This window comes from Globicephala melas, chromosome 10 (assembly GCF_963455315.2).
Source record: "Globicephala melas chromosome 10, mGloMel1.2, whole genome shotgun sequence".
Lineage (NCBI taxonomy): Eukaryota > Metazoa > Chordata > Mammalia > Artiodactyla > Delphinidae > Globicephala > Globicephala melas.
In genome coordinates, this window is record NC_083323.1 from 75,235,872 (window position 1) to 75,248,847 (window position 12,976).

The 12,976-nt window shown below is 42.1% G+C and overlaps 1 protein-coding gene across 1 annotated transcript in view; it reads left to right on the plus strand.

Annotated features, from left to right (window-relative positions):
* Nucleotides 1–10,583: 10,583 nt before the first annotated feature.
* The window catches only part of SYT10 (synaptotagmin 10), a 75,835-nt gene continuing 73,442 nt past the window's right edge, over nt 10,584–12,976 (plus strand). The window contains exon 1 of the mRNA XM_030830394.2: nt 10,584–10,734. Within this exon, the coding sequence (XP_030686254.1) occupies nt 10,584–10,734 (151 nt within the window). The remainder of the gene's footprint in view (nt 10,735–12,976) is intronic.

Genomic DNA, 12,976 nt, shown 5'->3' on the forward strand with positions numbered 1-12,976 from the left:
CCTTATTGATTTTTTGTTTGGATGATCTGTATTGATGTAAGTGGGGTGTTGACGTCTCCTATTGTGTTACTGTCATTTTCTCCCTATGTCTGTTAATATTTGCTTTGTATATTTAGGTGTTCCTCTGTTGGGTGCATATATATTTACAATTATCAAATCTTCTTATTGGTTCAATCCCATTATCACTATGTAATGTCATTCTTTGTCGCTGGTTAAAGTCTTATTTTAAAGTCTATTTTGTCTGATATAAGTATTGCTACCCCACCTTTCTTGTTGTTTCCATTTGCATGGAATACCTTTTCTACTGTGGTATTTCTGAAACAGGTAATTAAAGACTTTTATTTCTGATAACTAGAAAGAAGGCAATAGGGCTAACAAATGACATACATTAAGTTATTCATTCATTCATATTTATCAAATGACTGTTACTGCTGGCACAGCACAAGGCAATTGGAAAAGAGCAGTAATGAATGAAGAAAAGTTCTCTATGTACTAGAGTTTATATGAAATTAATTATTCAATTTAAATTATGACATAGAGAATAAAAAGAAAGCACAAAGTCAAAGAATTCAGTAGAGAACAAAGAAAATAGGCAGAGGTCAAGTCAGGTAGGGCTTTACAGGCCATATGCAAGGTATTCTATATATATAAAGCACAATGGGAAGGCAATGGGATGACATAATCAGAACTTTCCTTTTAAACAGTTAAACATGATGGATTGAAGATGTGTTTTCCTGCCCCTCTTGAAATGACACTGAAATGACAATACAGCAATGAAAGGTTATAAATCCAATAGGACAAAAAGAATAGGAGAGGACACAGGAGTTGACAAAAAATGTCAATAGCTTTACAAGATAGAAGAAGGTGGAGTAGTAACTGCCTTCCTGAGTAGAGGGAGATTAAACCTCTAGAGGCAGATAAAAAATGAGAAGTTAGTGCACCACCTCACAGAGCCTCAGACAAATGCAAATATGAAGATAATTGTACTGATTCTGCAGAAGTTGGGGGTAGGGTGAAAGGCTAAAAAAGGTGGGGTTAGGAGTTAGTGTAATTCTCTAAGTGTCTTGAGGCTCAAGTCTGCACCCATAAAATTCTTATGGTCAGGTGATTACACTTCTCCAATCTTGCAAATAAAAGTGTTTTTCCCTGGAGATAGAAAGGCTCCAGAAACAAGACAATAGGATTTCAAGAGGGCAGATTGAGGCACGAGAAAAAGGAGGGTTAAGTAAAAGCAGACAGACTTTAATTATTATCCCACATCTCTAATGAAAGATTAGATAGTCCTTCTCTGATATTTTGGGATGCTCCACTTCAAAAGTACGCTGAATCATCCTTCAGTGAAGCTCACTGGTTGTAAGCCTTATTAATGCATTTCAACTCCATATTATAGTGTTCTTAAATAGAAATAGAGAGCATTTACATCTAGTCATTTTTATCAGCAGACACCTGAGAAAATCCCACAACATGAAAAACAACAAATAAACAAACAAACAAACAAAAGTTATTCAGGGACACATAGTTTTACAGGCAGAAGCCCTGTGTGTCTCCCTTTGCCTGGCAAAACAATAAAGCTATCTTTTTCTACTTCACCCAAAACTCTGTCTCCAAGATTTGATTTGGCACCAGTGTACAGAGAGGCTGAGCTTTGGGTAACGGTTTTGGCAACCATGAAGGGACCAACTTGGGGATGGTTCCAGGGGTGTCCCTGAAGGCCAGATCACCTTGGACCCTTGCCTGGAAAGGCTGAGCCCCAATCATACCCTGTCCAACACTCCAGCAGCTGGACTCTGAGGTTGGAATAGATGATGGAAGAGGGACAGCCCTAGCAGCTGCACTTTTGCCTTGAGGATGTTCCTCTCTTCCTCCTGCCTGGACCACCCTAGACTTCCTCCTCCAAGAAATTATTTTGGGGAAGCAGAAAAGATAGCATCTTATGTTGTGACCTCTGCCAGAATCTGGGTCTCCCCTCACCTGGAAACTTCCTTACATCCCTCCAAAGCTGGCAGAAAAGATGCTGCTGAAAGTGTGAAAAAGAGCAATGACCTGAGCAGCAGCTTGAAGAAAAATGGAAGGGACTCTATGATGTTCTTATTACTAGTCAAGCTTCTCTAAAATTGCATGGAGTAAAACTGTGGGTACATCACACTGGAGTAAGAAGATTACCAGAGACGAACCAGCCAAGCCTGCCTACAGCCAGTGAGCAGACTCCCAAGAAGCAGACATCTCACCCTTTGTGAAATTGTTTGTTTTGACAAATGGAATGAAAGTTCTGTTTTCTTATCCTTTCTCATACCTTTTACTACAAAACTATAGATTCATATACTGATTCTTTCAATAATTTTAACTGCTAGATATGTGGTCAGCTTCCTATTTCCAGGTCTTCAGGATTGCCTTAATGGGTTTTCCCCATACAGGGAATGGTTTGAAAACAACTGGCTCTAAGTCTCTCCAAAGTGCCAAGCCTGGACTAGGTTTCAGGCTTATTCCTAAGGGACTGAGATCTTAATCATCTAAGACTTAGATCTGGGACTTGGAACTCAAATATTTCTAATTCAGTATCTATTCCTCCAAATTTAGGCAGGACTACACCGCATCTCAGCAGGAAGTAGTCACAGCAGTCATCACCCCATTCCCTCAAAGATTTGGGAAAGATAAAACTGAAATGGGGATTAAAATCAAGTCCCCCTAAAACCAACTTCCTCTGCCGAGTTTATGATTAACATCTCTATTATCCAAAATGACTGTTTCCTTTCTTGTCCAACATCTGTTCTCCTCAAGATTGAGGAGTATCAAAGAAAAGGGGGTAATGAAACCAAGTGGGGCCCTGTGGGGCTCCTCGGCATGGAGGCCTTTTTGTTCCCCATTTCTTTGTAGGCAAGACTCCAGCCTCCATGACTTTCCCTGAGTTCCAAAGGGCAGATTCAAGCAGATGCTAATCAAGAGAGGAGCAGCCAAGAAACCACCTTAGGCAAGATTAAAGGGACCAGAGTAGCTCATCAAGATTAGGAGACAGAACACCTGAGATGAGATTAAGAGAGTGCGTTAGTCAGAGTTCTCTAGTGACAGAACAAATAAATTTCAGAGGTAGTAAAATTTTTAGATGGAAGAACCCCTGGATGATCATTTACTAAAATGAGAGTGTAATAGATGACAAGCCATTGTTTTGCAAATAATTAATGGATAATTCTAGGTCTCTCATTTGATCTGCATGAATTTTGGTTTATTGACATACCAGTTTCACAAAATGAAAGCACAGCTCGAAGTCCAAATCCCTATTTGTAGTTTTCTTTTTTCTCTTTTCTATTGAGGGAATGGTATTCTTTAATCCACACTTTTGGTATTTTAATACTTAAATTGCTATAGTTCATGATACACTAAAATGTGGTGATCATTTCACAATGTACACGTAAATCATTATGTTGTACATCTTAAACTTATTCAATGTTATATATCAATTATATCTCAATAAAACTAGAGCAAAAAGAAGTTATTCAGAGGGAAAAGACACAAGACAGAAGCAGTGAAAGAAAGTTAAATATAACAGTTAACATGGTCCGAAGAAAAGTACAGACTATATGTCCATGAAATAAGAAACAAAAACAATCAATAAAAAGTATGGGGCCTTCCCTGGTGGCACAGTGGTTAAGAATCCACCTGCCAATGCAGGGGACATGGGTTCGATCCCTGGTCCAGGAGGATCCCACATGCCACGGAGCAACTAAGCCCACGCACCACAACTACGGAGCCTGCATGCTAGAGCCCGCAAGCCACAATTACTGAGCACGTATGCCACAACTACTGAAGCCTGCGTGCCTAAAGCCCAAGCTCCACAACAAGAGAAACCACTGCAATGAGAAACCTGCGCATGGCAACGAGGAGTAGCCCCCGCTCGATGCAGCTAGAGAAAGCCCACGCGCAACAACGAAGACCCAACACAACCAAGTAAATAAATAAAATAAAGATACGTGTTTCCCAAATCGCCCTTCCACTGAATGTTGGAGGTTTGTGTAAAAAAAAAAAAAAGTATGCATATCTTAAAACTATAATAGCTGAAATTGTAGAAATTTAATAGAAAGTTCATAAAAGAAAGTCAAGCGTACAGATAGCCAATAGGCACATGAAAAGATGCTCAATATCACTAATTACCAGAGAAATGCAAATCAAAATTACAATGAGTTATCACCCCACATAGTTAAGAATGTCCATCATCAAAAAGTCTACAAATAATAAATGCTGGAGAGGGTGTGAAGAAAAAAAAACCCTCCTACACTGTTGGTGGGAATGTAAATTGGTGCAGCCTCTATGGAGAACAGTATGAAGGTTCCTTAAAAAATTAAAAATAGTTACCATATGATCAAGCAATCCCAATCCTGGGCATATATCCAGATAAATCTCTAATTCAAAAAATACAAGCACCGCAATGTTCATAGCAGCACTATTTACAATAGCCAGGACATGGAAGTAACCCAAATGTCCATCAACAGATGAATGGATAAAGAAGATGTGGTACATGTCTACAATAGACTACTACTCAGCGATAAAAAAAGAATCAGATAATGCCATTTTCAGCCACATGGGTGGACCTAGAGATTATCATACTAAATGAAGTAAATCAGACAGAGAAAGACAAACTTCATATGATATCACTTATATGTGGAATCTAAAGTATGATACAAATGAACTTATTTATAAAACAGAATCAGGGCTTCCCTGGTGGCGCAGTGATTGAGAGTCTGCCTGCTGATGCGGCGGACACGGGTTCGTGCCCCGGTCTGGGAGGATCCACATGCCGCGGAGCGGCTGGGCCCGTGAGACATGGCCGCTGAGCCTGCGCGTCCGGAGCCTGTGCTCCGCAATGGGAGAGGCCACAGCGGTGAGAGACCCGTGTACCACAAAAAAAAAAAAAAAAAAAAAAAAAACAGAATCAGACTCACAGATATAGAAAACAAATTTATGGTTACCAAACAGGAAAGGGGGAGGATAAATTAGGAGTTTGGGATTTGCAGATATGAACTACTGTATATAAAATATATAAACAACAAGGTCCTACTATATACTACAGGGAACTACATTTAATAACTTGTAATAACCTATAATAGAAAAGAATATGAAAAAGAATATATATATACACATACATATATCTGAATCACTTTGTTGTACACCGGAAACTAACATAACATTGTAAATCAACTATACTTCAATTTTCTTTTAAAAAAAAGAAAATAGGGCTTCCCTGGTGGCGCAGTGGTTGAGAGTCCGCCTGCTGATGCAGGGGACACGGGTTTGTGCCCCGGTCCGGGAAGATCCCACATGCTGCAGAGCGGCTGGTCCCGTGAGCCATGGCCGCTGAGCCTGTGTGTCCGGAGCCTGTGCTCCGCAATGGGAGAGGCCACAACAGTGAGAGGCCTGCGTATCGCAAAAAAAAAAAAGAAAGAAAAGAAAGTCAAGGAAATTTCCCAAAATTTCAACTGCAAAGAGTAGGGGGTGGTAGAGATGGAAAGCAGAAGAATAACAAAATAAAAGATTCAATCCTGGTGGTCCGAAATCCAACATAAAGGAGTTCTAGACAGATGCAAGAAATAGAAAGAAATAGAAAAATAGAAAGCAAAGGATTATCAAAGGAATAAATCAATAGAATTTCTCAAAATTGAGTCTCTGAAATGTTCACTGAATATCTGTCAGGATAAATGAAAACATGAACACAATGGAAAAGAGAAGACACCAAATCTTCCAGAGTGATGAATCAGATTGATTAAAATAGAATAGGAGCCAGAATAGAATAGGACTTCTCAACAGCAATACCCATGCCTGCAAGCCAGAAATCTGGTCATCATCATCACCACTTGGGTGTGAATGACAATGCCATTCTCCAAATTAAGAAATATAGAAAAGGCTCAAGCATGTACAGGAAGTTAGAATTGGGCCCTTATGAACCTGAGCTACTATAGAACACAGAAAAGGAATGTGGTAAAGATTTAAGTAAATTAAAATGTAATATTTGCCTCTGATCTTCATTTTCAGAGTGAGCTCAGCTGTTTTGATATTTGCTCACTCTCTTACTTCCTGTCTTTGGGGTCAAGTAATATTTGAAATTATTTGAATGAAAAAAAATGTTGACTGCCATATCAGTAAACAAAGGGTGTTGCAGCCATCAAGCCATCACACTGCAGCCACCACAAAGGTGAGCCTTTGAGGGAACTCAGGATAGAAACAGAATGCCTGCCATTAAGCAGTCAATCACTGCAGCAATCCTTGCAAAGGTGCACCCTGAGGAGACAGGATGGGAAAGCACAGGATATTGGACCCACATAGTTAAGGTGCATATCAAAGGAATGATTTCAATGAGCCCAGACTCTTGCATCTTCCCATATATAGAAAAGTGCTAAATTCCTTAACTTAAGCTATCTGGTTTTCTTTAACAGTAATCTTTTTATGTTCAGACTACCTGGTTTTTGTTGCAAAAACTCCCATATATCCTGAATCCTCCCTTACCTTTTTGGAGTGGTCCCTCAGAGTGATCTAAGAGTCCTGTCTCCCAGGCTTGGGCTTGAATTCCTCAGAAAATCCACCAAATAAAACGTAACTCTCAACTTCTAGGTTGTGCTTTTTTTTTTCAGTCGACGATAGTTTCAGGAATGATTCACAAGTTCCCCTTACCTCAGGTAGATCTCTACCTAAGAAGTTAACTCCCTCTCCTCCATATTTTGAAAGGGGTATGGGAAGAGGAAAAAGAAAGAATTGGAAAAGCATTGAGCAAGCAGGGATATCAGGGAGTACTGAATGTCCAAAATTACCACTCAAGAGGCTAGTTTAGCTTACACAGGAATTCTCATAGGATCTTCCCCCCCAAACCAATTCCTCCTCTACTTAATGCAAAGGTCACTCAGAATGAAACTGTGACAAAGACCCTTACAGCCTGTACTTTTTGACTATCAATGTCTCACATTAGCACAGCAAATGGTGTTCAGTGTCAGCCTAACCTGTTCTCCCGTTCCTTACTACTTTGGCAACTCCTTCAGAGTGTTGGTGAGGAAGTATATGAAAATCTGTATTGCATGGTTTATTAGGCTCTTATTAAAATAGTTGGCAAAGAAATTTAAAGACTGTGAGTTTAAATTCTTGTCATCTTATCCTTAATCATTGAAAAAAAAATGACTTTCACTGCAGTTTCTACTTTCCCAAAACTCTTACCTGAGCTTTAATAAGTGACATAAAATCCTGACTTGACCCACCTGTTAATGAACTGTGAGATGACCTAAAGATGCCATCTCTAGATGGCCTAAAATAAATCAAATCCTTATGGTAATAATTTTAGAAGAAAGCAAAAATATTTCAGAAAAATGAATATCCAAGTGAAATTAACTCTGCTTGTTGTGGAAACACAGCAGTAGGAATAGTAATAAACAACCAAATAGTAGGAACAGCATAAACAAATACCAGGAAAGTTATTTTCAGAATTTGCTTACTTAATAATATTTAACACTGAAATCAAACATAAGAGGGTCATTAGAGAGACATTCTGCCTTACCCCACATAAGCAAGTAAGTAGTATAAAATCACTGATTTGGTCATCCCACACAAGAGCTCATATAGTAAATATGAAAACACAGCATTACATTACAAGTTGTTTCATATGGGTCTGTCTAGAGTGTGGAGGACTGGAGGTCAAGGACAATTGGAAAGGGCCTTACTAAAATCTGTTACAGCAGGACCCTGAGGGGCCTTCCTGAGTACAGAATCTCCTCTCTGCCCCCAATTTCTTGATTGTAAAAAAAAAGGCATTAGTCTTCAAGGTCTTCACTGAGTTCCAAAGAGAAGGCTCAAGCAGTTAATGATTAGGACAATAGAGTCACAGGACTGCTAGTTCCTCCTGAAGATAGATATACAATCTGATGTGTATCTTTGAGTTATTCTGTAGAAACTAAGACACCCCCCCCCCCACCAAGGTGGAGGATGGTGACTACATGCTCACCACAAGCATGTAGGCCCCACACTGGTTGGAACCAGAAGGTTGAGGTTTCCAAAACATCAGCCTATTACCTCACCATCAACCAATCAGAAGAATGTCCACAAGCTGATCACAAAACATATGACCTTCTTTCCTAACACTGTCTTTAAAAACCCTTGCCTGAAAGCCACTTGAGCATAAGCTGCCTGTTCTTCTTGCTTGGTGCCCTGCAAATAAATCCTTACTTTGCTGCAAACACCCACTGTTAGAGTTTGGCTTTCTGTAACATGGGCACAGGAGCCCTTGTTCAGTAACACTTATCTTTAAACATAGTGGATATTCAAGATTTTTTTAAATGACAGTGAAATTATTTCTTTAGTCAATCTGATCTAAAAAAATCCCCAAATCGATGTGCATTAAAAAAAAAAAAAAGGAAATGAAGCCTGCAGATTTTACTTTCTCTTAATTCATGATAAAAATAGTCCTAGTTATACCAATTGTCCTATGAATCAGGTCAAAATGATTCAACTAATAAATGCTCCCTCCTGGGATGTTATGCTGAATATTTATAGTAAGCTTTACCAGTGTTCTTACAGAGGAAATAATTTATCACAAACTGTCAAACAGTTTAAAATAAAACAATCTATTCTACAGGAGCAAAACCTGCTGCCCCAAAATGTCTCTTTGGCATGTAGATTATTTTGAGCTGAAAACAACAGTACCAAAAAGACTCAGGAAGAAAACTTCAACCTTCCTCCTAGCTGCCTAAAAATATGTAGATAGAGCTGTCCAGGAAGGGAGCTATCATCATAGGTAACTATTGTATGAACTAGATGTGTAGACTGGGAGGAACCTAGCAAGGTCTCTTTGTTAAAATTTCTCTTGTCTCCATGTTGCCGAGAACACACTTGTTTACCAAGCATTTGCTTTCCCATCTCCATGTGAATTGCCTTCCTCCCCTTCCAGGTACCAAACCACTACCCCCAACACCGTTTTTTGCCTTTAGCTGAAGAGGGCTTTTAAGGTGAGGGCTGCAGCCATTTTGGTGAGTTACTCATTTTTCCTGAGTCTCTCCCACTGTATACATGTTATATATATTTTTTTTTCTCCTGTTGATTTGTTCCAAATCAATTTAATTCTTAGACCAGCCTGAAGAATCAAGATGGGTAGGGGGAAATTTCTTCCTCCTCAACAAGAACAAATTCAGGATATTCCACTTCTAAAGTAAAGAATCCTTACCTAACAAAGGTTAAATCAATCTTCAGGTTATAATATGGGATCAAACTCTGCCTGAAAACAATTTAAAAGCAATATAAATGCATTTCCTGTAAACTTGTGGCACGTGTTTATTAGCATTATTTTGTAGCTTTAGCTCCATTAGTGATTATCACTCATTTGCATTAGAGAATTATGAGTCCAAGCCCCTCAGTCATCTTCTCGACTGAGATAAACACCTGAAAACATTTCCTCAGGTTAAGCAGTTGTGTGTGTGACAGATTTGAAATTAACCCTCCTCCCCTTTAACAACTGTGGCTTGTCTTTTTCAGTATTTAAGTCACTTGAAAGGGTGATAAACGGGTTCAGGTTATGCAGTCTCAATTGCCAATTGATTAGTGGACAGAATCCTAACTGAATATTAATAGAAATAACATATTTTGTTTTGTGATCTCCTAAGTTTAATAAAGAAAAAAATCAAAAAGGCAATAAATTAAAATTTGACTATTCAGTTTGTTTATGCATAAAGAAAAACTGAACTGGGTAATCAGTAAATGCACCTCATGGTGAATTTCACTACTAGTAATAAAAAGACCTCTTGGGTTGAATATTCTGTCTCTAAACAATCATAGTTAGAAATCATTTTTAAAATGCTTTCCTGGGATGTCTTCTTTCTATAGACATCTAGTTTTATTACTCATCTACTCGTTTTTTCAATTTAACTTTTTCAGTTTGTTTTCAGTTGTAATGACTTTTCAGAAAAGTAGAACCGGATAGAACACATCCGTAGTCACGTTGGAGAGAAGAGGGGATTGGGGTACGGAGGCTGAAAAAGGTACAGAGAAAACCAAGATTTCTCGCCCTCCTGTGCCCCTAGAAGAGCATCCCCAGCCTCCGCAGGACGACCCAGCAGGGGAGCCGGGCCGCCCCTGCCCCATGGTCTCCCCCTTCCCCCGGGGACTAAAGAGGGGGGACGGCGCGTTCTATTGGGGGTCACCGGGCCGGCGCCAGGCTGCGATTGGAAGCGCCCCCGTCAGGCACCCGCCAGAAACACAAGCGCTGCAGCAGTCGAGGGCTTTAGTTTTTTTACGTCCCCCGCCCCCTCCCCTCCGCACTCCATGCTGGGTCTCTCTCCAGCTCGCTTGGGCTCGTTCGCGCCGCGTGAGAGTTGGCAAAAACCTCGCAGCCGCCGCTGCCGCCTCCGCCTCGCCCCGATTACCGCCCCAGCCTCTCCCCCTTCTCCCGAGCCTTCCGCTCCCGCCATGGGGCCAACATGGGGCTCCTAAATTGCCGCCTTTTAGCTGCGCGCTCTCCGGCCAAAGTCCTCGAGGGCCGGTTATGGTTTACGGCGCTAGAGGGGCCAGCACACAGGTAACGGGAAGGGGAAAGGACGGCTAATTGGGGGAAACAAGGCCAAACGATGAGTTTCCAAAAGGAGGACGGAGTGAGCAGCCTGTGCCAGAAGGCGCTGCATATCGTCACCGAGCTGTGCTTCGCGGGCCAGGTGGAGTGGGAGAAATGCTCGAGCATCTTCCCCACGGACAGGGGCAGCCAGGGCGGAAGTAGCACAGGTAATTGGGGGAGGGCTCCGCTCGCGACCTCCCAGTCGTCTGGGACCCGCGTCCTCTCGGCTCTAAGCTCCCGGGTCCTGAGCCTTCAGTGCGGCGCCGGCGCATCTTTGGGACGCCGCGCTTTCCTATCCTACCTCGCTCCTTCCTTCTGGTCAGCTCCTGGTGACTTCCAGCGTGGACTCTTCGGGTTTTGTCTCCTCGCCTCCATCTGCCCGGCTTCTTCCACTTCTCTGGTCCACTCCATACCCGCCGGCGCCGTCTCTCGCTCCCAGGCGCCTGCACCCCCTCTCTCTGAGCTTTCCCACGCCTCCGATCTCCCTCCCGGAGTGGAGGGGCGAGCGCGAGCGGCGGCGTCCGACCATTAGCCGAGCGCTGCCCTCGGGGGCCATTCGCCACCCGGACTCTGGTTGCCCTAGCTTGTCCCGTGGGTGGTGGGTCGCGGCTTGGGGAGGGGGCCAGGCGGAAGAATCCGGGCGTGGACGCAAAGAGCCGCGTTGGAAATGGGGCTGCCTTGGCCCCCGAGAGCAGAAAGGATCCCTGCAGGGATAACCCGCGGCCGCAAGCTGTCTAGCATTTGACAGTGTGCAAAGCCCTTTAATACATATGACTTTATAGGGCTTCATGACAACGTTGGCCCAACAGCAGGGATTATGGATCCCATTTTTGACGCGACAGGTAAGGCTCAGCGCACATACAGATTTACGTGGAACAGAGGCAAAGGGTTATAAATCCTTTCTACACACGTGCTCATATACCCCCCAACACAGGCACCCTCTCTGCTCCTTCAAGAAACTTGGGGGGAAAAACGGGGTGGGGTGGAGGAAACACATCGACCTTCAGAAATCTGGAGGTGGAAAGAAGTCTCAGGTGACAGATTTTTCTCAAAGGGGTGTGGGGAGCGTATCAGAGCCACTGTTTTGGTCATGCTTGGGGGAAAGGGTTTTTTACGACCTGCGCTATGTGCAGCCTGTTGTGCTGTTGACGCGGGCGAGATGGATTCCGGGAGTTGCTGGCCGCGTGGCTTTAAGAGTCCCTTGTGAGAGGGTCACTTGTTGCTTTGGGAGAAGAACACTGGTTGGGGATTTTCGTCATCGGGCTGGAAGGTTATCATTCCTTCTGTAGGGTCTTGTTTCTTTCCCCTTACTTTCCCGTCATTTTAGTCACCTGACAGGGCTTCGTGGGTTGAGGGTAACCAAGGCAACAGGTAAGAGCTGGACCGTAGCTCAGTGTGGAACGTGACGGTGGAGAGCTCTGTGCTGGGGAGGAGGCAAAGAGGGCACGGTTAGTGATCCCCTCATCCACTACCACCAAAGACAAAGGGAGAGGAGATGGAGGTGGAGGAGAGATGTGGTTTAGTCTTCGCGTACCATTATTTAAGTGGAATATTTGCACTCTTAAAATTCTCTGATCTTGGCAATAGGAACCACGAGAGGCTTCTGTATGCACTTGGCAGAACCTGAGGAGTTGTTGCTATTTGGACCCTGGAGCGGAATGATACTTAATTGCTTCTGTACATATTCTGGAAACGTAGACATTTTGTGAATTTTTATAAACACAACAGAGTCTTCCATTTGTTCATCAGGTGTTAAATTGCTAGGAATGTATGAAACTCAACTACTATTGGAAGGCACTGGGTGAACATTGTGTATATGCTTGTCTTGTGTATGGTAGCTAAGCATGAGATAAACACTCAAAATAGAGTGAACTTAAAATCCTGTGTGGTGAATGGATAAGTTGCTCTGAAATGTCTTTGATGATACACTTGCTAAAGATAAGACTAAGAGAAGGAGGTGAAGTGAAAGAAATAAGGGTATTTAAGTTTAAAGATCTGTACTTTGGTCATTTAACATTTGATACTGTGGATAAAACTACTGATTTCCACCACCACCCCACCACTACCCCTTGTGATCATACACAAAATAGTGGTTTCCTGGGTCTCAAATTGATTGATAATGAGGAAAATTTGAAGGTTGGAAAACAAACACTAGCTCTTAAATCTTTATAAATACACAATTATCAGCTTAAGGTAAAGCACAGTATATGAATTGTAGAAAGGGTTCTGAGCCCGTCCTAAGCACTACAAGAAGTAGTTGTAATCCTAATTCCTTTTGGACTTTCCCCTGGGAACAAAAAGTGGACAAAACATAGTCTAAAACAATTACATGGATATTTTTCTGCCCTTAGGGGAAAATATGTACTATTCAAATGGGGTATTCAATTTAATATATGAATATTTGTTCAA